At 37.4% G+C, this 25995-nt stretch overlaps 3 protein-coding genes across 7 annotated transcripts in view; 1 reads left to right on the forward strand and 2 right to left on the reverse strand.

Moving 5' to 3' along the window:
* Positions 1-2780, reverse strand: part of PRPF38B (pre-mRNA processing factor 38B) — a 12281-nt gene extending 9501 nt beyond the window's left edge. The window contains exon 1 of the mRNA XM_017729749.1: positions 2754-2780. Within this exon, the coding sequence (XP_017585238.1) occupies positions 2754-2765 (12 nt within the window). The 5' untranslated portion in view covers positions 2766-2780. The remainder of the gene's footprint in view (positions 1-2753) is intronic.
* Positions 1-13613, forward strand: part of HENMT1 (HEN1 methyltransferase homolog 1) — a 14573-nt gene extending 960 nt beyond the window's left edge. The window contains exons 2-9 of one of the 5 annotated variants that reach the window (XM_017729751.1): positions 1174-1277; positions 3030-3094; positions 5043-5290; positions 6814-6926; positions 8687-8821; positions 9217-9399; positions 10988-11165; positions 12702-13613. In XM_017729751.1, the coding sequence (XP_017585240.1) occupies positions 5177-5290; positions 6814-6926; positions 8687-8821; positions 9217-9399; positions 10988-11165; positions 12702-13097 (1119 nt within the window). In that variant the 5' untranslated portion in view covers positions 1174-1277; positions 3030-3094; positions 5043-5176 and the 3' untranslated portion in view covers positions 13098-13613. The remainder of the gene's footprint in view (positions 1-1173; positions 1278-3029; positions 3095-5042; positions 5291-6813; positions 6927-8686; positions 8822-9216; positions 9400-10987; positions 11166-12701) is intronic. The other 4 variants (XM_017729752.1, XM_008630229.2, XM_017729753.1 and 1 more) reach the window with 4 other exon arrangements.
* A 478-nt stretch (positions 13614-14091) lies between these two features.
* Positions 14092-25573, reverse strand: FAM102B (family with sequence similarity 102 member B). Its single transcript, XM_017729755.1, has 10 exons — positions 25128-25573; positions 24506-24535; positions 23886-24002; positions 22660-22706; positions 20186-20292; positions 19564-19659; positions 18832-19033; positions 18621-18748; positions 18155-18224; positions 14092-16588 (listed from the first exon to the last, which is right to left on the reverse strand). The coding sequence occupies exons 1-10, from the start codon at positions 25299-25301 to the stop codon at positions 16546-16548; spliced, it is 1014 nt and encodes a 337-aa protein (XP_017585244.1). The 5' UTR covers positions 25302-25573; the 3' UTR covers positions 14092-16545.
* Between the last annotated feature and the right edge of the window lie 422 nt (positions 25574-25995).

The raw sequence follows: 25995 nt of genomic DNA on the forward strand, positions 1-25995 counted from the left end.
CCGTTACACGGAGTTCAGTAGACTGAGCCACCGATTTAGCAAAGTTGGAGACTGGTCCCTTCGGTCCCTTGTCGTTGGGAATGAGGCCGCGGCACAGCTGGTGCTGGCCACTTCTGCCTCCACAGCAGTGGAGAAGCAAAGAAATAATAGAATGACTTGGGTTGGAAGGGGACCTTGAAGACCATCTAGTTCCAACGCCCCTTGCCATGGCCAGGGACACCTTCCACTAGACCAGGCTGCTCTGAGCCCCATCCAACTTGGCCTTGAAGGGATGGGGCATCCACAGCTTCCCTACTAGGGAAGGGGAAAGGAAGAAATGTTGGACACATTCAGTGTGCAGGAGCCTAGGGGGGCAATGATGGCCAGGGCACGGCCCAGCCTGTTCACTTAACACTAATGCTGGGTACGAGGCCCACTCCCCTGGCCAGGACCTGGCTGAGCAGCTTCTGAGAACCCTGTCGGACACCCAGCAAACAGTAACTGTCCCCTGCTGCTCAATTCCAGATCAACAGCTCTTTCTGAAACTCATAATACTACATACAGACTTGGAACAAGCAGACTTAGGTTAAACAGCTAAGAGAGAATCACTGCCTACATATAATTACTAACAAAAGAGAAAATCCTCCAGTTTTGCCTGCAAAACCAAAAAACCCCAAACTCAATACAACTAGTTACATACTTTGGTGTCAGTCTTTAAACCTAAAGTACAAAAGGGAGACAATGCATGATTGAGAAGAATTGCCAAAATACTCTAAACATCAAATGACCATGCAAAAATAAACTGGAAGTCCAGTGAAATGACTGCAAGCTGGGCATAATGTGGCAAAGTATATTCAGAGAAAGGCTCCCCATTGCTCAGCGCATCAGGAAACAGGTACAGGGAGAAGGTGGTATGAAATCATCCATGGGAAGAGCATCTCTATGTGCTAAAGCTATGCTAGATTTTTAATTTAGAAAAGAGGAGATAAATACTCTTGGAAGTAACATTAAAATACCTTCACTCTTCATTACACATTGAAACCTTGAGAGACAGTTTATTTTCATTACCCTGGCCCTTCAAGTACATTAGAGCTTGTACTGTTGCAGAAAAGTGTTCTTATCAGGGCCCTGGCATGTAACGGTTTCTCTAAGCTGCCTGCTCTGCTATCAAGGCTTTTCACTCCTCTTTTCTAGGAATAACCACTAGTCTCCTTTTGGCCTCCTCTTCCTATCTTGGCTGATTTCCAAAGACGTTCCCAAAATCTTCATTACTTACATGGCTCTACCATATTGATGCAGTAAATACCCATTTAACAATCTCATATCAAATCAGAGAATGAAACACAAAAACTAGTTCTAAGAAAGTGTCTTTGTAACAGTGATCTTGTTCTGGAGGCAGTTAGCTGGAGTAGTAACCTTTCTTTGAACATGAGTGGTTTTGTTATTGTTGTTTAGAGCACATCCTTAATTTATATTGTATAACCACTTCAAGACAGCCCATACTTCTGTTGCAGTTTATATTACCCAATTGTGTTTTCATGCATTTATGTTTTCTTGTTGGAATACTTAGCCAGTATGTTCCAAACCTCAGTATTTTTTACTCTCTATAAGATAATGTTTTTATACTTTTTTTACTCTTTGGTGGTGATGCTGAAACCTCATACAGTTTCAACCTATAAATCCATTTGCTCCAAATTAGATTTCCTTCCCTCAGGCATCCCAGCTGGTTTTTATATAGAGTACAGACAAAAAGAAAAACAAAACCAAACCAAGAACCAAACCCAAGAATCTCAAAATGAGGTGATTTTCACTTGCAAACTGCAAGGAATGATATATAATTATAAAAGAGTAAGAGGATGGTGAATTATGTGTAAGAGCAGCTTCATTTTTCATTCAAACATACGAATTCTGAATTTTTTCAAATGGACCAAATGTGTTAGTTGAAGCAGAGGAGAAAAAATACTAGTACTTCAGTCACTAAACATCCTCTGAATTTGAGTTGAAAGCACTGGTGGTTAGCTCTGGAATTATAGATTAAGCAGTATTGCTGTATGTATATTTCTGTCAAATGTCAATATGGACTAGTGTCTCCTGGCAGCAGTGCTGCATTAGGTTTCTTTTGCTATCAGATTTAATTATATGCACAGCAACTTTATGGGGAAAGTACTGGAATTGCATACATTTGTCTTTCTCATCCCAGTTACTGAAGGAATTAAGTGTCAGCAGTTTAAGATTTCTTGATTCATGACTTTATACAGTGAGGTGCGTTTATTCCAGTATAGTCAAATCATTTGCTGCTCTGTGTATGGTACAAAAGTAACAGGCTTCTCTAAAGAAAACCTGCTTAATTTGTGGCACATTGAACTAACACGATTTGAATATTCAGTTTGAAATTACAGACTGTAATGTGAAAATTACATTTAAACTGAAGTTTTGAAGTAACCTCATTGATTTGGACCTCCTTTAAGTAGGGGATGCACTAGGTAACCTCTAAAGGTCCCTTCCAACATAAATTATTCTATGATGTCTTGAGACTGTTAAGTAGATGTACCACTGCATAAAGGGAAAATAAAAACCAAAAACCCCAAAACTTTAACCACAACTAGACTAAATCAAAGAAACTTATTTTCAGTGAGAAAATAATTTTTAAAATGTATTTGATTTAATGGGGAAAAATCAGAAGAATTTTTCAATACTTTTTTAAGCAAGTAGGTCAGACACCCTTGAGTCAAAGCAGATTGTCCAGCTTAAAATTGCGAACGAATAGTGCTCACCATCTCTTTCATGTTGCCAGTGGTCCAAAGATTGGCTCTCCAATCCAATGTCATCACCTGATATGGAACAATCAAAAAAGATTTCTCTGTGATTATATTGTTCATAGTGCAGAATTATAACAGCTGATAATTCTGAAGGTCTCACTTACAGTGGTACATTTCAGGGTGAATTCTTATGAACTATTAGGACATAATGTGAATTTACAATGTGTTATTAATTGAATTTTACTGTAAACTTTACTACTGTTCTTTTCTGTACTTTTTTTTGTTCTTAAGAATCCATTACAATGAATTGCAAGTAGAATTTCACAGGATACCAGAATCCATAGCATTGTAAGCCGGTAAGTGGAAGACTTCTATTAATAAACTTTAGTATATCTCTCTGAGGTAAAAAAACCACTGTGCAGGGCTTATAAAATCGTCTAGTTGAGACATAGTGATGGTTCAGGGTTAAAGTATTACTCAACAGCCAAAAAGGGTAACTGAGATATTAAAAAAAGAGCATTCAACCTGTCTTTTTTTCTTGCACAAGGTATTCATACCCTTATTTCAATTACAGTGCATTTTCTTTTCTAAAAAGCAACCTAATTAAAAAGTAAAAATCAAATTGCTAGACTAGTCAGAGATATTTAATGGGAATTATTTCCTGTACAAACATAGGTACCGTGCATGGCCAGACTGGGTTATGCAGGTCTGTAAATCTTAATGGGGAGAAATCCTACAAAAATAATTGAGGAGATGTTAAATATACTTCAAAGTAAATTTTCTGTACAAGTAAAGATTGCTAATATTACAAATTGCCCATTTGTAATCCCAACTGATTGAAGTAGCTACTCTCAGGCTGCCAAACTTGCACATACTGGTTTTGGTGATTTGCTGTTCTAACAGAAGAAAAATAATTGTAAAGTCGTACAGACAGCTCCCTACTTCTAGCACTCATAAACCAAAATGAATACAAAGAAAAGGTAACTACTATTGTATTCCAAATCCTGAAAACCAAAGAAGTTCAAACAATGCAATAACTTCAGATATCTGAAAGAACCACTTGGATTCCCAGTTTGCAAGCACACCTACATATGTTTCCTGTCTTAACTATTGGGTGAACAGCACAGCTGACCTGCTCTGAGCTACGTGTGGTCTGTCTAGGCCATGAAACTTAAAATGTTACCCAAGAGTTGTCATATACATTTCTAGTATGTTCTGAAATCATAAAGGGCATTGAATTATGGTCTAATTTATCTAACAAATCTTTATCCTCGCTACCACCAGAGTCCTGCCTCCTTCTAGGTCCCAGGCCTACACTATACACTATTTTGATTAGTGACAGCCCTGCCCTGTGATAAGTAAACGCTTTACATGCTGTTAACAGAAGAAATGGGACATTTAGAGCCACGCTTTCCTTTCTACTTTCACCGTGCAGCCATGCAGCTGCCTGCTCTTTGAGAGACAAATGTGCCCCAGTGTGGAAAAGACTTACTGAAACCGATCGACATCGATTTTGGATTTTTGTGCTATCTACCTCACTCCCCCAAACAGGGCTAGTTCACTGCGTATTGCAACCAGCACAATAGCGCGTTTCCCCTCTGGGGCGTAGCAAATACGGCTTCAAACACAGCAGCACCGCAAAGCGAGTAGCATGAGGAGTGGCAAGATTTTTGAGGTTTAGTGTAAAAAAGTCGGGACACCGCTCGCCGCCGCCAATTACCTTTTAATTACACTGAGGGGGGCTGCCACGGGTAGGGACCGGTACAACAGGTGGGCCCTCGGACGGTCGCTAACACTGATTTATCGTCTCGCACAGAGGTGCTTTAGGCAACATCCCCCCGCCCTGAGGGCTGTCACTAAGAGCTCCCAGCGCGCCCCGGAGCTGCCGCACTTCCGTCGGGGCGGCCGCTCGTGGCCGGCGGGGGGTCAGGCCGTGGGTGCCGCGGGTGGCCCCTCACGTGGGCACTGCTGAGGGGAGCCCAGCAGGCCCGCTTAGCTCCTGAGGCGGCGGGGGACTGCCCTGAACACCGAGCCGGCTTTTGTGCGTATATGTACACAAGTACATGCTTTTATTTACGTGTGAAAGACCTTGTAGAGCAATCACGTTGTGTGCAGACTTGGCCCAGATGCTTTGGTTGTAGTCTCTGTCCAGGTGTACTGGATGGAGAGTGACAGATTATGAAATTTGCTTTTTTAGATTTGTATATGATTTATAGTTGTTTACATAAGGTTATTTATATAACTATACATGGAAAGAACAGTCTAATCGTGCTAATCCCAATGTTTTTGTCATTCTCTGAATAGAACTCAGATCAGGTCTACCCTGCTTTAACTGGGACTCAAGCACCAATGAAAACGGCAAACTCTGTAATTGGATATGTTATGAAGTGCTTCAGAAAATAGGAGTTCACTTTTTATTTTAGAGTTACCAAAATATTATGGATAAGAACTTTCAAGAAGAGTTTACACAAATTATTAAATTTAAACCTCCTTTGTACAAACAACGGCACCAGTTCGTTAAAGATTTAGTGGAGAAATACAAACCTAAGAAGGTTGGTATGTTTTGTCTCTGTAGGTTATAAATTTGAAAGTACGTTGACACTTGGTATCTCAGGAAGACAAAACGCGTAAATAACCTGTTGACCTAATTACCAAACAACAGTAGTGGAGGAGCTGTTAAAACCAAATGGTCTTAGCAGACACCTTGTGATACGTTGTTTTTCAGGGGTACATAAAATTAATGTTACTTGGTGTGAAGAGGAGACTATTTAAACAAGAGAAATGCCTTAGACTTAGTTTTTTAATGTAGTGGGCATTCTGGTTTTAATTTAATTATGCAGAATTTGGTTCAAGCTGCTTTCCGCATAGTTGGGTTTTGCTTTCCAGAGCTGTTAGTTCTGTGTAGCCTGGTTTACCTCATCATTTGCATACATAGTCTTAGATGAGAAGTGACATTGGGAGTGTGGGATTATGTGAGACTAACTTATCTCCACTTTCTTAAGGTCTTGTGGCCCTCCACCTGTGTTGTCATGTGTGTCCCCACTAAAATATCAGAACTCTTGTTTCACTGCTCACTGAGAAAAGTTAAATTATTTAAGCAACATTCTGTAGTGTTGGCTCTCTTTTAATGTGTCCTCCCCACTTCCTTCTGCAAAAGATCTTCTCAAGTGTGCAGTGTTTAATCCTTAAACTGATGTTAATATTTTAAGGGGCATGCAAGAAACTGATGCACCTGCATTACTTACGTAATCATACTTCTAGTAGCTAATAAAAATCTAATCTAATCTATGAGGTCGTGGCACTGTAATCTGCTTTCAGATGGAATGTATTTACCAGTGTTGCATCTGTCTTTAAAGGTTTGAATTTTCTGATTTAGGATGTGGAAGGGGTGGGAGGGTGAACTTTCTGTTTGCACAGAGGGTAGATAAGCTGGATAGAAACAACTCAGGATTTTCACATGGAGAGCAGCAGAGTGCTTCAGCCTTGACTGAGCCTGAGAAGGAGCAGTGGGGGTTGGTTTACATACTCAACTATCTTTTTGGCTTACAGGAAAGAATATCTATTATTTGACTTCATGGTCTGAATGTCCCCAGAGTTCCCCACTTAAACATTAGACTGAGCCTGTAACCTTGTTTTATGCTGATTCTTTGCTAGCTTGGATGCTGGTGAGCCTGTTCTCAGTGTTTTGGAGGGAGAACAGCACAGTGAAAAGCAATGGTGAATGTGAAAATTGCTGCAGCTTTGATACTCAAAATCATACCTTATTGTTACTCACATGAAAGACGTTCTCTAGAGTCAGTGGGATGCCCTACATGTACGTGTTTATAGCTGTAGGAACAAAAGGTTAATTATTTTTTTAAAATCTCGCAGGATCCTCATATACATTTTTTTAAAAGAATTCTCAAGTCTGCATCTATCCTGCTTGATTGCAGCTGTAAATTTTAGTTATGATTGTGAAATGCTTTATCATTAAGAAGTTATTTTGACATAAGTATGGAATTTTAATTTTATGAAAGTCTCTGAAATTACTGAGAAATACATAGCATTTATAAATTGTTTAATATTGAATTTACAGGTGGCAGATTTAGGATGTGCTGATTGCAGCCTTCTCCGGATGCTGAAATTCTGCAGTTGCATTGAAGTGTTAGCTGGGTTAGATATCTGTGCAAATGTAATGAAAGAGAAAATGTAAGCTCTCTGATTGTTTTGAGGTTTGTGTTTGTCTTGACCTAGTGGTGTGGTGGGTTGTCCCTGGTTGGCAGCCAGGAGCTCACTCCCTTCCTTAGCTGGACAGGGAGAGAAAATATAACAAAAGGTTCATGAGTTAAAGGACAGGGAAAGATCATTCACCAGTTACCATCATGAGCAAACCAGATTTGACTTGGGGGAATTAGTTGAGTTTATTATCAAAATCAGAGTAGGAGGATAAGAAGTAAAAGAAATTTTAAAAACACCTTCCCCCTACCCCTCACTCCTTCATGGGTTTAACTTTATTGCCTATTCCCTAGCTCCTCTCCTGCAGTGTTGCAGAGAGATGAGGAATGGGGATTACAGTCAGTTCATTACATGTTATTTCTGCTGCTGCTTCCTCCTCAGGGAGAGGAGTCCTTCCTCTGCTGCAGAATGTGGTCCAGAATGGGGGGGATACAGTCTTCCATGAACTTCTCCAGCATGAGTCCTTCCCATGGGCTGCAGTTCTTCATTAATTGCTCCAGCCTGGGTTCCTTTCCACAAGGTGCAGTCCTTCAGGAGCAGGCTGCTCCAGCATGGGTACCCTACTGGGTCACAAGTCCTGCCAGCCAAGCTGCTCCAGTGTGGGCTCCTTTTTTCCAGAGGTTCCTGCCAGGAGCCTGCTCCAGAATGGGCTTCCCCTCAGAGAAGCCTCTCCTATAGCCCCCTGCGTACCTTGCCATGCAAACCAAATGCAAGTGGCATGTTGCAGCATTTCTTGTAGAGGCTTTCAAAATTAGAGTAATTGCAGAAATAGCAGCTTGGCAAATTAAGAGCTGTCGTTGGATCTGTGCCTGGGGACTCCTGGGCTGCAGGTGCCCGTAACATCACCTAATGTAGCCAAAGGTCTGGGTCATGGAGAGGCCCTCAGGGTGTGCACATCTGAGAAATAACACTGTTTGTAAAGGCACTAATACATGGTGTTGGGAATATCTGCTTATGCTTATACTGACATTATTGTCTTCAGAAAGATCAGTTTTGATCTTTGAAATGTATATGTAACTTTTAGTCACAATGGTGGGGACTTGTTCTTGTTTATTGTTTTGAAATAGGAAGTTTAGCTCAGTGTGTGGTGTCTGGTTTAGAAGCCTCTAAAATGAGAGGTTTATGTGATCTTTGAAGCATTGGTCTGATGGATGAACATAGGGTTTCTTGAAAGCAGGTTAATACAATTTCAGTGAATATGTAGGATCTAGATGCTGATGTTATCTCTTGCTCTTTTTCAAGAATGAAGAGAAGTAACCTTTTATATTTAATATTTATTGTGTGCTTTGTGTAGTGCAGTATTTGAGAATGAAATTTGCACAGGTACTTTGGTTTCTCAGTGCATTTTACTTGGAAAAAATATGTAGTATGCTTGTCTAAAACTCCCCCTGAAAACCCTGCAAAGCTTGCTTGTCTAAACCAGACATACTGTGTGTCTGGAATTGAGCTATTAGTAGAATTTACAAGTGGCTTTCCAAGTGACTTGAGAGTATAATGGAAATTTTTGTAAACACAAAGGACAGCTTCTGGATTAACTTCTGCTCCTTCTGTCCTATTGTATGTAGTTACAAAAACTGTTTGTATTGCATATTGGTTTTTATATCCATGTAAAGTCGTTAGCTTTTTGAGATTTATGAGGTATCTGTGCGGGGTGTTAGCTAGTTTATTTGCATGCAGCATTTATCTTGTCTTAAGGTCCTTTCTGTAACATCATATTTTTAATACTTTTGTAGGCATACATTGTCTCCTCTTCCTGTTGATTATTTGCAACCATCTGAAAGATCCCTAACTATTACCTTGCATCATGGTTCAGTTGCCCATAAAGATCCTTGCATGCTTGGTTTTGACTTGGTGACGTGTATTGAACTGTGAGTATTAGGACAATACAAAATAGTTTTTTAAGTCCATTAGAGTTCAGTTTGGAATTTTGTCCATGCTCCAAACATGCTCGATCAAACCTTTCAAGCAGAAGAGTAGAATTAGAAAAGTATAAAGTAGAAGAGGGGCATCTTCTAACTTGTGTTTAAATTACCATGCTAAGCAATTCAAATAGTGCTTATGGTGGGAAGAGGATACAAAACGCAAGAGGAGATTTGCTCAGACAAAAACCTCTGTGCTGCCACTTCGCCACAGTGCCAGTGCTTATATTACTGAGCCAGGTGTAAAATTACAAGTTACAGATAGAGGTTTGGGGTTTTTTTGACTGGTTGTTAGGATTACAGTATTATGTTTTTAAACACAGACATCAACTTACTCTTTCCAGAATAGAACACCTGGAAGAACCAGAGCTGAAGAAGTTTCCTGAAGTGGTGTTTGGTTTCATGGCTCCAAGCATAGTTGTGATCAGTACTCCAAATTCTGAATTTAACCCTTTGCTTCCAGGAGTGATATTATACAGGCATCCAGACCACAAATTTGAGTGGAACCAAGCACAATTTCAAAGCTGGTAAGGTACTGAATATCATGTTCTGACAGCTCTGGGTGTCCAGTAGTGCAAGAAATGAATGGCTGTGCATTTTCCGACTGGTTCACTTACGTGGTTTGCTGTCAAGTGAAGTGTCACCTCCTGATTTGGTGGTTTCTTTGCTGTTGAGAGTAGTTAAGCATTTTCTTTGGTTTTTGTGTTTTATGGTGGTGGTGAAGTTGGCTTTTACTGTAACTGCTCTGCAAAAAAAATTTAAAACTTTTACTTACTTTTTATATATCTTTATTACAATTAACACAGTTGAAGTGTAAGGAAGGTATCAATTAACCTTTTTGAGTAATACCTTGCTATAGAAATTCTTCGTGAAATCCAAGAAATGTGCTTGCTATGTATGGTGTGTAATCAAAGCACTCAGAGTATGCAAGCAGATTTATTAAATAATCACAGTAGTGGGGCATGTTGAACACATGTTAGGATAGTTTAATGAATAATGGCCCAGTGAAGGATTTAATGCAAATCATATGCACATGACAGAGGATTATATGAGATCTATCTTACCCTTAATATCAGTAATGTAATAAATATAAAATAAAGAGGGAGTGGGATTTTGTGTTAACAGTCAACTGTCAAGCATTTGTGGAAGAAAATAGATGGTACAGTAAAGAATGCCATACCTCAGTAGCCAACTCTTGCGTATCTATCTTGGAAGTTTTTCCCATTAAACTATGTTGTTTCTGCCATACACTTTAAAGTATCCAGTGATTTTTGAATAAATAGTTTTGCAAAGCTGGAAGCATATATTTTTCTCTACATAATGATACTAAAGCCTGCCTGTTATTGGCTACTTTAGAATACGTTAGTGACAATTTCTTTGACTTTAAGTATATTTAGATTTTGCTTTTAGATAGATGTGAATTAAAAGTATTGATATCACTGAAGAAATGGGGGGGTGGTTTGAGCTGTAAACTTGAGAAAGCCTTTGTGTTGTGAAATAAAAATATTACAGTACTCTCTAAGACACAAGAGATGTTAATTTAGTGTTCTTCTTTTTCATGGAGAATGATGCAGGTAGGTGGTGCAGTTTTGATTCCCTGCCCCATCCCTTTGTTTACACTGGCTGATGTACTACAAGATAGTTTTCATTTAGATGTTATGTACAGTGTTGTAACCTTGATTAGGTAGATTTTAGTCTTTATATATTTACAACAGACCACACTTTCTCTATTAACTGGTCCCTTGTGGTTTAGGGGTGTGTATATTTTTAATGTGTTCTTCTCAAATAATTTTATTCTTGAAAATTGGTAGTTTTTAGCTGACTTTCAAGTTGGTGACTCAGCAACTGTGGGCATTAACATTCTGTGCACATATTTTAGAAGAAACAGTAATGTTTTGATGGCTAAATTACTGATACTAAATGATTCAGACTATGGTAGGCATCTTACAGCTCTGATACAGCAAGCTTTGACAGTGCTTATCTTCAGGCATGGGAGTTAAGAGAAATTATGTTCAAGCCTTCACAGCCTTGGAGTCTTGCTTCTCCTTAAGAATGCATCTTTATCACATAGAAAGATGAATATTTCAGGTAATTGGAATAATTTGTCTTTTTTAGGGCTCTAGCGACTGCTAGATGCTATGATTACTCTGTGGAGTTTACTGGTGTAGGGCACCCACCAACAGGAATGGAGAAGGCTGGGTTTTGTACCCAAATAGGTGTGTTTATTAGAAAATATCCTCAAACTGGTGAATCTCTTCAGTCTGAGAAGCCCACTGAAGTAATTTACGAAACAGTAAGTATGATTTTCTTCCTTTAGAGATATGAATAAAGAGTAAAGTTGTCTATGACTGCCTGTGAGGTGTTATTAGCATGGGCTACTGCTACTATCCAGTCCTAGCTCCAATTTTCACCAGAACAAGAGAGTCTCATTCTTTGTGTTTCCAGTTGTACAAAGGCCTTAAACTTTCAGGGTATTTGCCAAATGACAATATGGATAACCATTCTTATCTTAAGATACTCCTATCCTTAGAATGAAATTTTTCCTTTCTGCCAGCTGTTTTTCCTCTAGTCATTAATTTTACTTATTATGTGCCTGTTGGCAATGATACAGATTTTTCAGATACATAAAAAATAAAAAGCATTTCTAACTAAATGCCATGTGGTATAAATCAAACTTTTTTCAGAGTTGACATGAAGTAATGATGCAAAAGTAAGTAATACTGTTGGAGTTTTTTCAATTTTATGAGGCCTTAAATTACTTGTTTCAGTGAACATACTCTAGTATTTCAGTTCTTTGTGTAAAAATATGTAAGTATCTTCAAATGACTTGTGACCTGAACTAAAACATAGTAGTGTTATGGTGTTATTTTTTATGGTTTCCAAGCTATAAAAACATTTATAATTTCTGTATTTGAAATATCTGTGCATGTGAAATGTCACATGTCATCTACTGCCATTAGTAGAATCATGAAGTGCTCTTTAATGCTCAACAAACTTGAAAATACATCTAGGACATGTATTAGAAATTGCTTTCATTATCTCCTGTTACAGGGTCATTTGGAGACAGTTTTGACATGGGTATCCTTTGAGTTTCAATAAGAGTGTTAATGTTTGTTTCTTACCAAATTTTTATTATGTAACTAATTTATAGGAATAAATCAACATTTCAAAATGTAATTGGAAACTAAGAAATAATTATAGACAGTGGAACTTCATTGGTAGCATGTTGGTATAAAGCACTTCATAGTAAACTGGTGGGAATGAGAGTGCCTGTTTAGTTTCCTTAACTGCTTTGGAGTAGAGCTCAGTGTAGAACACACTACGAGTTCAGAGATTTCAATGTCATAATTTATTTTTAGCATTCCCTACAGCTGTGAGAGCATATTTAATGTTTTAGTCTGAAAACAATAAATGACATGCTATAGTTTTGGTTTCCAGATGACAGTTCAGAAGTAGTTTAGAATCTCCATCACTATGGCACTGTCCCCAGAACCTCATAATGAGTAATGTGAGCAGTAAGAGAATTATTAAAAATAAGTAAAGAATTGCAGGGCTTTACACCTCTCCTGATCTACAAGTGTAGCTTGCAGGTATAGCCTGTTGGGTTTTGGGGTGTTTTTTTAAAGTTCCTTTAACTGCCAGTGTAGTTGTAATACAGAAAACCAGCTCATATTGCCTAGTTTTTCTGTAAAGTGGAAATGTTTAATAAGCAAAATAGGATTGAATAAAAAACTGTATTCGCATTTTGGAAGCTTTTTTGGACAGCAAATGGTAAAATCTGAGCTTGTGATAGTGATAAATATTTTATGTATTCTTGTACATTGTAAAGGTCTTCAAAGCAGTGTACCCAAGTCTCAAAGATGAGAAGTACTTGCAGAATGCAGTGATCAGTGAAGTTATTTTCACAGCTCAAATCATTAAGCACCGTTTAATGTCAAAACATGAGGAGTACGGTAACGATCCTGAGAGAAAATCCAAATTCCAACCTTCAGTGGACTGTTTTTCAGACTATCTTGGAAAACTGGTTGTTGAAAAAAACATGGAACCATTTGTCAGCGGAAATGAGGTTTACATACCCCTTGCAACAATCTTTTCTTTTCCCAAAGTGAATCGACTTTGTGGTACCTTTGAGAAGTTATGCAAGCTTATTGCTGGCAAGGTCACACTGAGCAGTGATGGTTCTGCTGTGATGGTCAATATTGAATGTGAAGATGAAGATGATTAGATCACAGATTCCTCATACAAAGTTCAGTTAAAGTAAAGAAAGTGGTTCTTTTAGAAGCTGTCAAATGGTGTGTTCTCTATTGTAACTAGACCACACAATCTTTTCTAACCTTCCATCAGCAGTATTTATCTGTCAGCACCTCTCATTGAGTGCAGGTGAGTGCTTCTGACAAAGGTAACAGTCACTCATAGGGGTTTCAAGTAGAGTATCAAGGGCTAAAAGGAAATAATTAGTTCTCATGAAGAAAATGAAGTATTTCTGTTTGCTTTCTATTGCCTTATTGTAGCTATCAAGTATAGTTTGTTTTGTCATCTACTGTGTTGTGCTGAGTAATGTGAGTGAGACAGGTTTAGGGCAAGTTTTTTCTTAATTTCTATGAAATCTATAGATGCCTTTTTCAAGATGAGTATATAGCCTTGATGAAAACCAAATGTTGTTCCAGCTGAATTGAAATAGGAAACTGGCATCTTTGTTCTGTCTTTGGAAAAAAAATAAAAAATTTAAGAACTGCTGTAATTGTGAATGCTAACCTGGCTCTGGTGTACCTGAAATATTTTTTGTTCTCATGTGCAGCTGTTGTTCAAAACTGTAAAATCCAAATACAGCAGATGGAAAAAAGTTAACAAGAACAAAACTCCACAAGACAACCAGAAAAATCTCCCAACACTACCATCAAGAAAACAGTGCAGTATCCTGAATATAAGGGAAATAAGGTGTATAGCTATTGTTTGGTTTTGGTCAGAATAGCTGAACAGGATACTTCTGATCAGTGTTACAAATTAAAGATTTTCCTTCTACATTAGGAAAAGAATGGGATCTAAATGACACATTTTCCTGATAATGTAGATGTCATTGAAACTGTGTGAAAACTCAGAAGCAGAAAAAGGCAAAGCATTTTAAAAAGTCATCCTTAACTGGAAGAGAAACTGAAATGGATTCAAACTGCCAATTAAGTTTGTCATTTTTTGCATTTAAAAAAAAAAAGAGACAATTGTTTAGGTACTTATTCCAAGCTGAAGACATGAGTTTATTGAATGTCTGAGAGATTTGTATTTAAATACAGTTAAAAAATTCCATAATCCACCAGCACATCCCAAACAGTTTACAACATGAAAGTCTCCAGTATTCATATAAGAGTTTACTAAAAAGAAAATACAACACCTAAATGTGAAGGTTATGTTCCACTTTAATGATGCACAATTACATAATCACTTCATGAAGAGTTGTAAGTCAAGTCAGGAGAATAAATTACTAGGATACAGTTTTATGAAAAGCTGGGTTTTTATGTCAACTTCCCTACTACTTAAAAGATCTGCTCAGGCAAGAAAATACTGTTTCTAGTAAACAAGTTATCTAATCTATGACAATTAGCTGTGTTGTTTAACTTAAAATAGAATGGGCTATGGAAATTTCCTTCAGAATTACATAAGTAGCTGTACAGTGTTTTTTAAAAGTCTGTTTTCCTCAAACTACATGTAGTTTTCCTAGTAAATGTAAGTAAACCACCATTTAACTACTACTGGTTTTAATAGATTTGCCAACACGTACAGCAATGTTAAAGAGTACTGAAAGCAAGTATTCAAATTCTTGACATATTCTGCCTGTAATGGCATTCTTTTGGTATGAATTAGTTATTTAACAGGAAAGGAGACTATAATGTTGTGAGAGAGAGTTGTATGCCAGCAGTTGAGTAGTTTCTGTTTAAAATTCCTATGGAGAACAGAAACTGATAATACCACACACTTCTATTAAGAGCAGCTAAAATAGAATCTTTGTATTAATTCTTTTACCTAATTAGATACTCCAAAGAGATTATAATTAACAGTAGCAATAAAAGTATGCAAGTACCAAAACTGAGAATTAGCTCATATTCATCATATTCAATAACAGTATTCTAGCTTTAAAATCTGAAATTTCCTTAAAAATACAAATAAAATTTTAATAATTCTGCCATGGATTTCTGGAAAACCAAGTCTGCTTTTCCTAATTTAACCTATTAAACATGGCCTACTTTTACATCAATAAAAAGGTGTCAAACACCACTCTGCTTCAAATTTTGCTCATTCTGAGCTTTCAAAAGTTGCCACACTATTTCTAGTTATTCCAGGCTTTAACTGATAAACAGTACCACTAAATGTAAAAAAAAAAATTAAGTCATTTGCAGTTTACAATTAATTACACCTAACACATCCTTCTAAAAATGGATTCTTTCATATTCTCAATGAAAATTTAAAGAGCTTGCTCTTGCCTGTCAGGCAAATGACTACTTGTGCAAATTTAAATACAGTACATTGACCTAATGTGACAGTGGACAGATAGCAAAAGAAAATAGCAAAGCTGTTGCACACCAAGACCTTTTCAGTGTGCAGATAGGTCTACAATAAAGTGCTTCTCTTAACAAGTTATATTAATGATAGTAGAGATGCTTACCTAGTTTTAAAGCTTAAATTCCTTAGTAAATTGTTTAATCTCCCTGTACACCCCCAATCCCGCAAGGCACATTCAAAACATAAGCAAAGCACTGACTGTGAAGGCTTAAGCTACAATAAAAAACATTAAGTGGTAGTAAACTACTGACTAGGTTTGTAAACAGTACCATCCCATTGCATCTCAATGTTCATGCATTATTGAAGTGAGTTTCTGTGGGAGCAGCTGCTGAACTCCAGATTTAACAATCGAGGCAACTTTCTTGATAATACACTACTGTGCCTTAGTGTTTTGGTGTGGAAGCTCACTTTTTTCATCACTTGAACAAAAAAATGTCACATTTGATGCATTTAAGCCTGTAGACTTAATTTACAGTTAGCACAACTGATTAGTGGCTGCTTTCGATCTATTTAGTTTTGGGGATTTGTTTTAAATGTATGTGACATTCACCTCTTTTGTTGAACCTCACAATGAAGTTGTGCTCAGTACTCTTAAGAGAAGGTTTTGGTTATGTTAAAACATAGCTGGCCTGTTTTTTGGAGGCCATAATTCTGACCTGATAAAAACTGACTCAATATGAGGAATTAGCTTCTGTAAAAATAAAATGACATGTAGGATCAAATTGAGTAATTATTTTTTTCAGGTTCTTTTACAACCAACTTTGGGAAGTTTCTTTAGAAAAGACATTATGAACAAAGTCCATCACCACAAGTGATCTCTTACATAAATCATTGAAATGGGACTTGTTTCATCATGCTTCCACAGATGTTTCACAGATATTAAGTAATTCCACTAACATCAGAGTTTACAGAAATGGTCCAAGTGGTCTCACAAGGTACACCTAGCTAAACATTGCCATCATACCACAGAAGGTGATGCTCTATGAGCAAGAGGCATTCCATTGCTTTTCAGAAAAAGAGTACATTGAGTTCATTTTGTCTTTCTCAGCTCTTGCAACAGAGCAAACACTACCAGAAGTATCAACATCAGGGTTCCAAGTTTTCCTCATTTGACATCCAGTTTAGCGTTTTATCACCACCTGCTCATATGCTCCAGATCCTACTCTGAAAGTTTGAAAAAAGTTAGTTCAATGTTAATTTAAATGAAAGCTAAATAGCAAGTATCACATATCAGGAAGTGTATTGTTTAAACAACCCAACCAACAGCCCTTCCAAGAAGACCCCAACAAAACCTCTCCACCCAAACAGGAAATATCAAACCAGCTAAATGTGAAGGGTAGAAAACATTTGTCATTATTACCATGCCATGGAGTCACCTACATTTTAATGCATTAAAGAGATTTTTTTTTTGTACTACAGTCAAAATGAACAAAAACTAATGTTACTGAACAAGAAGTTACTGTTGGACTTCACTAGAATTTCTTAAACATCACCTTTAGGGTACCCCTCCCCACAGCTATATCATATGCAGCTAATACTCTTCATATACATTTATCCATAAACAAATCAATGGGTCTAAAAAAACCAGAAAGTGATCATCATCTTACATTAAAAAACAAGAAAAACATCTTCAGTTGTTTGTTTATTCTGAATTGTAAATTGAACTCTCTCACCTCCCAGGTGACAGCCCATACTGGATGGTTTTCCACAGCAAATTGCAGTACTATGTAAAAAATTAATAGGGTAAGCTCTGCCTTAGTATAGTATTGTGCGTGGACTGTTCTGGCAACTGCACTAGGACAGATCTCTGTATGCTACAGGAATGTGTTCTGTACCCATTCATGTGATCCTAGACAGCCATTAGTATGCCCAGTTTGCAGATAACCCGATGAGAATCATCTTGTAACCATCAGTATTGCGTGCACATATAAAATGCAATTATGTTATGACTCTCAATATATCAACAGCTGCCTTTATACCTAAGTTCATAGTAATTACTGAAATACTGAGGATATTCTAATTTCTTGAGCTAAAAATATTGAGTTACATTGGACTGCAGAAACACGGTATTAGAGCATATTGCCTGGTTTTCGTGCTTTCTCATCTGAAGATTAACACATTCAGGTCAAGTCATATATCAGGGTATTTGAAGAAGGTTTAGAGAAGAAAAAAAAGCCTCTGGTTCTAAACTACAAGACAATCTGAAGCAGATGATCAAAAGAAAGAGTTTAGGACTGCAAATAGCTGAAAGATGAAGAAACCATTGAAACAAATGTAACAAATGGAAACAGGATTTGTGAGGAAAAACTAAACTGAAGAAAATTAGGCTTGTTATCAGGAAGACGTAACAGTTTGATACTGTAAAGGTAGATGTGTAAAACACTTAAAATTTTCTTCCCACTCCAGGGTAACGTAGTAAGGTTGTAGAGCTCACATTTGAAACTGGTGTCTGTTTCCCGTGTCCATACTGAAACATTGCTTGCATCTGAAAACCTTGGAACTGAGACTCTTCAGAAGCTCCGAAAGTTAGTTCTCATGGCTGACACATCAGTTCTGTTTTGGAACTAATCTGTGTCCTATTTTAAAAACTGGCAATCTAGATCTTTTAGTGCTTTTAAATGATACAGAATAGAAAGATACAAAGATCAAGAATGTAGATGCAGAATAATTGCTGTATAAGATGCATTTTTATTTAGTATTGCCTATGGATTAGTTGTTCAAGCTACATACCTGTTAGGTAGATGGTGGCTTCCAAAAGAAGTGCTTCCACCAGGGCCCACAAATAATCTTAAACCTTCTTCTAAAAGGCAAATGAATTAAAATATGTTAGCTTTCTTTAACGTTGCCCTAGCTAAATCTAAGTAATTTTAAATCTACCAGTTCTGTAGCTGATACTTTCAGATGCAAATACTTTAAGTAATGAGGAACCAACTCCTACATGGTGTAGGTTGGAGGAGCTACCTTTGTCACAGATTAGTACTTGCTCTTTTAGGCTTAAAGTAATGATCTGGGAAAGCTCCCTGAGTCATGTGAGGGTATTTTCAATTTCTGGTAGACAAGATGAAGCAGAAAATTTAGCAAGCCACATGCACAGTCCTTATGAATACAAACAACAGGGACTGTGAAGAGAATGGGTTTTCCTAAGGCCTGTAAATGTACGTCAATTTTCCCTAAGCTTCCTTACTGATCTCCATACCTTCTGCACTTGAGTCTAAACTGAAGTCTTGACTCTGGAGTATTTTTTCAACTATATCATCAGCATCAACTCTGGTAGCATCAACCCTCTTCAGCTGTGACTCCACAGAGTCTTGCTTTACGGGATGTCTGCGAAAATAAATATATGTAGAGCTCTTAGACATAATAAAGTAATTTACTTGTGCTACATAAGGCTTTCAGATTAAGTGTACCTGCATTGTTTTACCGATGGTGCATCTTCAGTAGATGTGTCAGTATCAGCTTCAGTTACTTTTGGCTCAGTCTCTTCACATGGCTCTAGAATACTTCCAGTTCCTGTTGAGGTACTTCCCACTGAGGTACTCCCCACTGAGGTGTTTCTCCTGTGGCAGAGTTCAGACAGACTGGATGATCTAGAATGACATGTGCTATAACCTGTTGGGAAAATGCAGGAGAGAGGGGTTACGTATGTTCTTGACAGGCCAGGTCCATCCTAAAACCGGAATTTGTGTTTTGTCTTCTGAAGGGACTTCAAAAAGCCCTATGAATGTATGTGCATGCATCAACTAGACAACTGACTTCAGGTTTTGTATTCTAACACATGCCATTTTCTTTTTGTTCTAAGTAATTCCTGTTTATATCATAACAAGTAGAATGACAAATACCATCCCCTTCAGCTTTTAGAGCTAAGTCTCCATTTTTTTTACTCATGGAAGAGGTGAAAATCTCATTCAGATACCTTAATTGGAGGGAGCGAAGGCAAAAAGCTGTCTTGCATCTGAAGAGATAATCCAGTGTAATTTTAAGAGGGGAAAAAATGTTACCCTTGCCACACCTGAAACTCCTAGGAAAATGCTTTCAACCCAAACCCTTTTTAAAACATAAAGTCAACTAATTTTCTCCTGTCTAAGCCTGTGAAAGAAAAATAATCCCCAACAACTCATAACAAAATTGTGAACAGCTACCTGACAGTTTTGATTGCTGACTTGCATAGCTTGATGTTCTGGAATGTCCATATGCACCAAGTTCATCTGGGACTGAGGCACTCTTTGATGAGACATCTGCAACATGTGCAAGTCAGACAGTGTTCCTAAAGCCAGCTTTATTGCTACTTTCTCTGTAATCTTGATTAGATTCAAAAGTCACATTTCCCAGAGGAATTACAGACTTGACACTGATTTTCTACAAACCTTTTGAAGATTGAAGTGCTGCAAAAATGTTAATGAATATACCTTCTTTAAAAAATAAAAATCATAATATGTATCTGAGCAAAACAGAGAGTACCATTGGGTTAGAAAGATTTGTATGAAATGTAGCTGTAGATTTGTGTAGTGTCAATATTAAAGAGATGACCATGCTTTTCTCCAGTATCATAATAGAATGTTGTGCCAGACGTTTTCTGTCTGAAAAGCTAACCTGCATAAAATTTCAGCTGTGCTTGAAGTAGAAACTCACAAGCCATGTAAGAAGGTTCCTCTGCAGGCCAACTGTCAGCATCCCTTTCAGATTTGAAGTATTTTGTACATCTCCTTGAAACTATGATGCCAGTTATAAAAGCATTGAAAAATTAAGAGCATTATTCTATACCTGCTATACCCAGATGCGCTACTTTTAAATTTTCTCCACCTTTCCTGTCTTCATGCAAAGACTCTGATTCTCCAGCAATTGCTATAGATGTTGCTGTGGAAGGAGGTCTGTAAGAAAAAAAGGTGGTTAAGATTTGCTGTACTTCTGTTGTAATCCTTCCAAATCGATCAGCACATAGTTTTCATTTCAAATATGTTGGCATAATTCATACTGTGCATCAATTTAACAGACCTGCAATTCTTTTCTGAAAACATGCTGCCTAGTCCTCTATTGAAAGAAATGAACAAAAAAAGTAGCTTTTGCTATTGAGCTTAAGGACATTTTACAGAATCAATCTGCTCAGCCCTCAGGCTTCTGGAGATCCTGGGAAAGGCTTTTCCTTTTCTGATGATGGGTGGAGTGATATGTCTTTAACTTGAAGTTGTTTCTTATTTTTGTTAAGTGTATGAATCACAGGACAGTTTACATGCTAAGAATATATGTAATTCAGTACTTGATGGAATACACATAAAAGGTGGTACGTAAAAAAAACCCCAGCATGCACAACAGTTGGCCAAGTTGGCTTGTGTGCTGTGATGTACTCCTGGCTTTGTTTCATCCCTGTTACAGGACAGGAAATGATTCTGGGCTGATAGCCCTCCCAGCTCCTAATAAAGGGGTCTATGAACCATCTCCATGTATTGCCCTCTAAATTCTACCTCCTACAAAATAAAAAAGCATAATGTATGACATAATTTATATTTTAGTTCAATATTAAAAGGCTTTTAATAATGCTTAAATGCTTGTTTGAGTTAATACCAAGACCCAAAGGGAGATTTTATTAAAATACTAAACCTCTTAGTTTGGGTTTTGCTAGTGCAAAAGAAACTTATTAGAAAATGACAAAGCGCAAGCAATTTCTTGCGAGCAAATACAACCAAAATACATTTCAAGATGTTACCTACAGGGGGTTTTTTATGCTTTGTTGTTTCCTACTTTGGGAACAGACTGTTGGTCTGCATACAGGTGGGTTGACATTTTTAGATTTGACATATTCAATAAATTAGTCACTGTCTTCATGTAGAGTAACATAGCCCTTCTTAGGTTATGTTTGAAAGTAAATAGAGAAAGAAAAAAGCACGTCTAGAAATACAGTGCCTGTGTGACTTAACTGTATAACATACTTCTGAAAGCAAGAACGGAATGGTTTCAGGGATGTCATCCCATATCAAACCCCAAGGCTTCGAGGCTTCTTCATAAAATATGTAGTTGGTTCCAGATTGTGAAACTGTTCTAAGGTTCATTTTTCCTTCTACAAAGGACATCTGGATTAGATAAATTTTTTGTTCCGTTTGTGGTGAAAGTTTATGTTCCAGGAAGCGGTTATATCACCAGTTTGGAAGAAAATGCCAAGTCTGAATAATTTGAGTTAGCGATTTCTTCCTAGGAGTTCAGAAAGCTATTTAGGTACTAATTTAAACTCCTTCAGTACTAGGCAGTAAAAAACAGAAATACATTTCTTTGTTAGTATCCAAGACTAATGATTTTAAGCCTTTGAGGAATTGTTCATCAGTTCCAGTGACATATTTATTAGTAGGTCTGACTCTAAAGTAAATGTACTAAAGTTGTTCTGAAGTAAAAGAGGTGCTAAGTAACTAGGGATACAGAAAAGTTTTGCCCAGTCAGACAAATTCAGATAATATCCTCTTGCTATTTATTCAATAAGCACAAGATGAGATTCGACAGTGTTCAGTGTTCTATTCTTCTCATTAAAGGTTGGTAGAAGAGAAAAGAAAGGACATTTAGTCAGGTAAGGGTACATTTAAGAGTTCTGTGGTGAATCACCTAAGCTGGACTGGTACAGAATCACAGCACAACTATTACACTTCCTTAACTACAGATTAAGGACAAGGTCAAAGGATCCTCAATGTATGGCAGTGAATTTTCCTAGCTACCTGCCCCCTCAGAGGTTACCTCTTGCATCTTTTACTAACTTGCAGAATGTCTTTGCTAACTAAATGTCTGTAAGTGCATTCTCTTGTACTAAGTTGAATCACGCTTCTGTTGTGTTTGTTGGGGTCTTTTTTGCAAATGAATATTTCAAAATCACCTGAGACTTGTGAATAAAAGGTATAGCAGCACCTTTTCCAGACACAAGGATTAGTCAGATCACCCCGTACCAAGTATATTTATATAAGGTTGCTGCAGGAACAGTTTCCCTGAAGTGGTTTTTTTTACATTACAGAGATACAGGCAAGTATTCTGTGCTTGATACTAAGTATCTAACAGCAAGAAGCTCTATGACGCTTCTACTGGCAATTTTACCATGTAAGTCATTATTCAGCTACCGTGCCATTTATTTGTGCCTTTTTTTTTTTTTTTTTAAAGTACTGTTGCCAGAAAGGAGAGATGTGAAAACATAAATCAGAAGTGTAATTCTCAACATGGAATGTACAATCAAAACACCACCCCACAGAGATTTTTTACAAACTTACGTTTTAAAGCACGGGTCTCCAGACATCAGCTGCATGTTGATCAAAACCTACACATAAAGAAAACAAAATCCACCATAAGGAAAAGAAAAATTGGTCTGTGACACATACATGGTCATGTAAGTAAGTTATATTTGCCACAAATGTTACATTTAAGGAAAACAAAATGCCATAATCATACATGCAAATAAACACACTAAGGCAAACAACTACATCTTTTTTCTTAGTAGGCATACAAACAACACAAAATACCATTTAAAGTAAGATATTTACACATACAAGATTCTGAAAAAGACACATAGATCAAGGAGAACCTTAGAATTATTAATAATTAAGATGTCTTCAAGGGAAAAACAGAGCCAAGAAACTTAAAACCTGAATGAGCAAACAAGAGTATTGTTTAGACCAGTAGGTGCTGAATATGTTCTTTGCTGAGGGTGTTCAGCAAACTGCTGGCTCTCAGGACAGGTTGTGCTAACATCAGAGACACAGCAAAACCACACAGGGTAGATAAGCCATAGGACACAGTGCATTGAAGGCCTGTTAGGCAGGTCAAAGCCATCAATTACAAGTGTTCTGGACAGTCTGTGACTGTCAGAGATGAGAAAATCCATGCATAGACAGTATACTGAATAATATGGGAAATTAATCCCAGTGTCTCAGTAGGAAAAGAATTTTTTTTTAATTGCCTGAAACATTCTTAATGGAATTATTTTCAGGTTTATGGAGCTTATTCAGTTTTTTAGCTCCCTGGACTAATGGAAGAGAATGTCAGAGTGGGTTTCTTTTAAGAATTCTCCCCAACTGTTACAGTGATTACTATCAAATAAAAACAGGAAAATCCCAGGAGTCATGGAGGTATTGAAGGTGGCTTGTACATAAATAAGCCAATTAATAGATTCACTCTCAGAAAGGTGCACAGAAAGTTGCTCAGTCTTGAAGATACCATATATTAATTTGTTCATTTTACAGCTCCCCTTAGACTAGGAACACCTTTTAAAAGCTTTTCTTTTACAGCTATTCAGCTCCATTTCAAAGTGTAGGACAAATTCTGGTTTTGACTGTGTGGATTTTAATGATTGTCTCTAAACAACACTTCTGGTTTTACTTTAAATAGCTTTCCTCCCAGAAAGAGGTTCAGCAAATAAGTTTTAAATTTCATTAAGTGCTTAAAAATACCACTTGTTCTCTGCTTTATTGCTTTAAGTATGATAAAGGAAATAAGTTACTTTAAGAATGGAGTTATCTTGTCTTGTATTTTTGGTATCATAACCTTCCAGTAAACAGCGACGAGTGGTATTTCCCGATCCAGCAAACTCTGCTAGATTTAGATCTGCAAATCCCAGCTGTTAAGAGAAAATGACAAAGTTAGTAGTAAGCATTTGACTAAATGAAGGTACTTGATAATTACACATTGAGTACCACTCAGTAGCAGTTTCTTTCAAATATGTGTAAGAGGATGCCTATTAAAGGGAATGGACTGAGGCAAAAAGCAGAAAAAAACCCCTGAGTGTAAAATCCAGCATAGTTCCATTTTCAGTTAAAAATTTAAAGTGCAGAAAGAGAAAAAGAACGAGGAGAGTTTTCTTTATTTTTTAATGTGAATGTAAATGTATACTTTTACTAACCCCTTCCGCATACCAGCTTGGAAGAAAAAAGTTCTGGTGGTATAACACTGTTACATACTTACTAAACACACTGATTGAAAGTTCCAACAACACTGTGTCACTACAATGCACATAATGAAATCATGGGTATTACGTACTATTCTGTAATTACTTTAAAAGGGCATAAAATGGCAAGAAAGAAAAGCTTATCTGTAGGCAAAATTAGCTACATCTCAATTTACCTTTGCGTATGCCTTTCCTCCTTTTAATTCCTAGAAAAAAAAGGAAAAAAGACACACCATTAAGCCATTAAATAGACTGACTCAGGATTTTTGTTTGGGTTTGGTTTTTTTAAATCTCACCACACATTTGCTAGACTATGCTTTTGTCATTTAGACCTTAATATTCATAATGCCTTTGGAGCAGGCCAGCAAGACACTGTTGTCTTGGAGAGAGGAAGGGCAAGTGCCTGATGCCAGCTGGCATTTGGCTCTTACAAGGTCTGGCCCCAAAGGTAGGACGTGCTGCCTGCAAAATTCTGGTACTTAGCACAGTTCAAGGCTTCTAAGCTTACTGCTGTTTAATGGAAGTATCAATCAAGGGCTAACTTTATAAACACTGAGGAGTAATTCCTTTGCTGCCCTGCTGGAAAAAGGGTTTTCTTCAATAAGAATATAAAACCCCCATGAATTAGTCAAAATAAAGTAAGTAATAAGATTACTACAAAATTTTGACTAAAGGAATACCTGATGTGATTGCAGCTAAAATTTGCTTTATGAAGTTTATCAGACATTCAAAAATTAAAACAAAGCAAAGGAAAAAAAGCACAAGAAAAGAGGAAAGGAGGTGAAAAAATCTATTTACCTTCCGTACAGACACCCTGCAAGTGCAAGTATCCAGAATCCCTGTTGTGGCACTGGCACTGATTTTGCACATAAAGAAGAACTTTTTCTTCCAGCGGACACAATTTGCCTGTACTACCTCCCTGCAAGTAGAGAGCATATGCTCAGTGTTAGTTGCACATATGTTCAGAAGCATACACTGCAGTAAGACAGCTGAAGAACAAACACTGGTTCCACCACTGCTTGTGGAGTGGTCACTTCATGCAAATTATGTTCCAAGGCCTGAATAATCTCCCATTCTGCTCTTAACAGTGTAGCATGACTAAAAACTGTTCCAAACCTTGAACACAGTATTAGACCTCTAGAAGAATTCAACAGCCATGTGTTTTTGCAAATGAATGAGAGCCTAATTTCTGCAGTTTGCATCAGGAGAGTGAAGTCTTCCAGAACATTAGCTCCCAGGCACTGTCTCCCAAGCTGCTGAGCTTTGCAGTGTGCTCAAGATAGTATCTTTTGACAAACAGTTTTTCAGTTCAGAGAAAAGGAGCATCATACAAGCAAAGCTACATAAATTTGAGGCCTGGAAAGTAGAAAGGAGATGATGTGCAATAACCAGACACAAAGTAATACACTTGGGACAAATGAGAATTTCAGCTTCATACTGTGAGCTTGCCATTTGAGAGCAAAATAAGCTGACACATCTGAAGGGATCTGTTTCTCACTGGAGGAGAACAGTCTGAGTATGATGCAGCTGAGACAAAGGCAAGATGTAGGATGCTTTCAGTTACAAATGTCATTTTATAAGGCTCAGACAACACATTCTGTTTGGGTAACTGACCAAGAACAGACTCCAAAATGAACAGCTACAGGGAGGACAACTAGAAAACCCC

The sequence above is a fragment of the Corvus brachyrhynchos genome, unplaced genomic scaffold (genome assembly GCF_000691975.1).
Source record: "Corvus brachyrhynchos isolate BGI_N302 unplaced genomic scaffold, ASM69197v1 scaffold101, whole genome shotgun sequence".
Lineage (NCBI taxonomy): Eukaryota > Metazoa > Chordata > Aves > Passeriformes > Corvidae > Corvus > Corvus brachyrhynchos.

What these genes read in the sequence shown, in the direction of transcription:
- FAM102B (XM_017729755.1), bottom strand. Translation starts at nt 25,301, where the DNA reads ATGCTTCTGAACATATGTGCAACTAACACTGAGCATATGCTCTCTACT. An exon ending in AAGATAACTCCATTCTTAAA is followed by an intron (nt 22,707 to 23,885) that starts GTAACTTATTTC and finishes CTTTATGTGTAG; the next exon opens with GTTTTGATCAACATGCAGCT. An exon ending in TCAGCAATCAAAACTGTCAG is followed by an intron (nt 19,034 to 19,563) that starts GTAGCTGTTCAC and finishes TTTTCCCAACAG; the next exon opens with GTTATAGCACATGTCATTCT.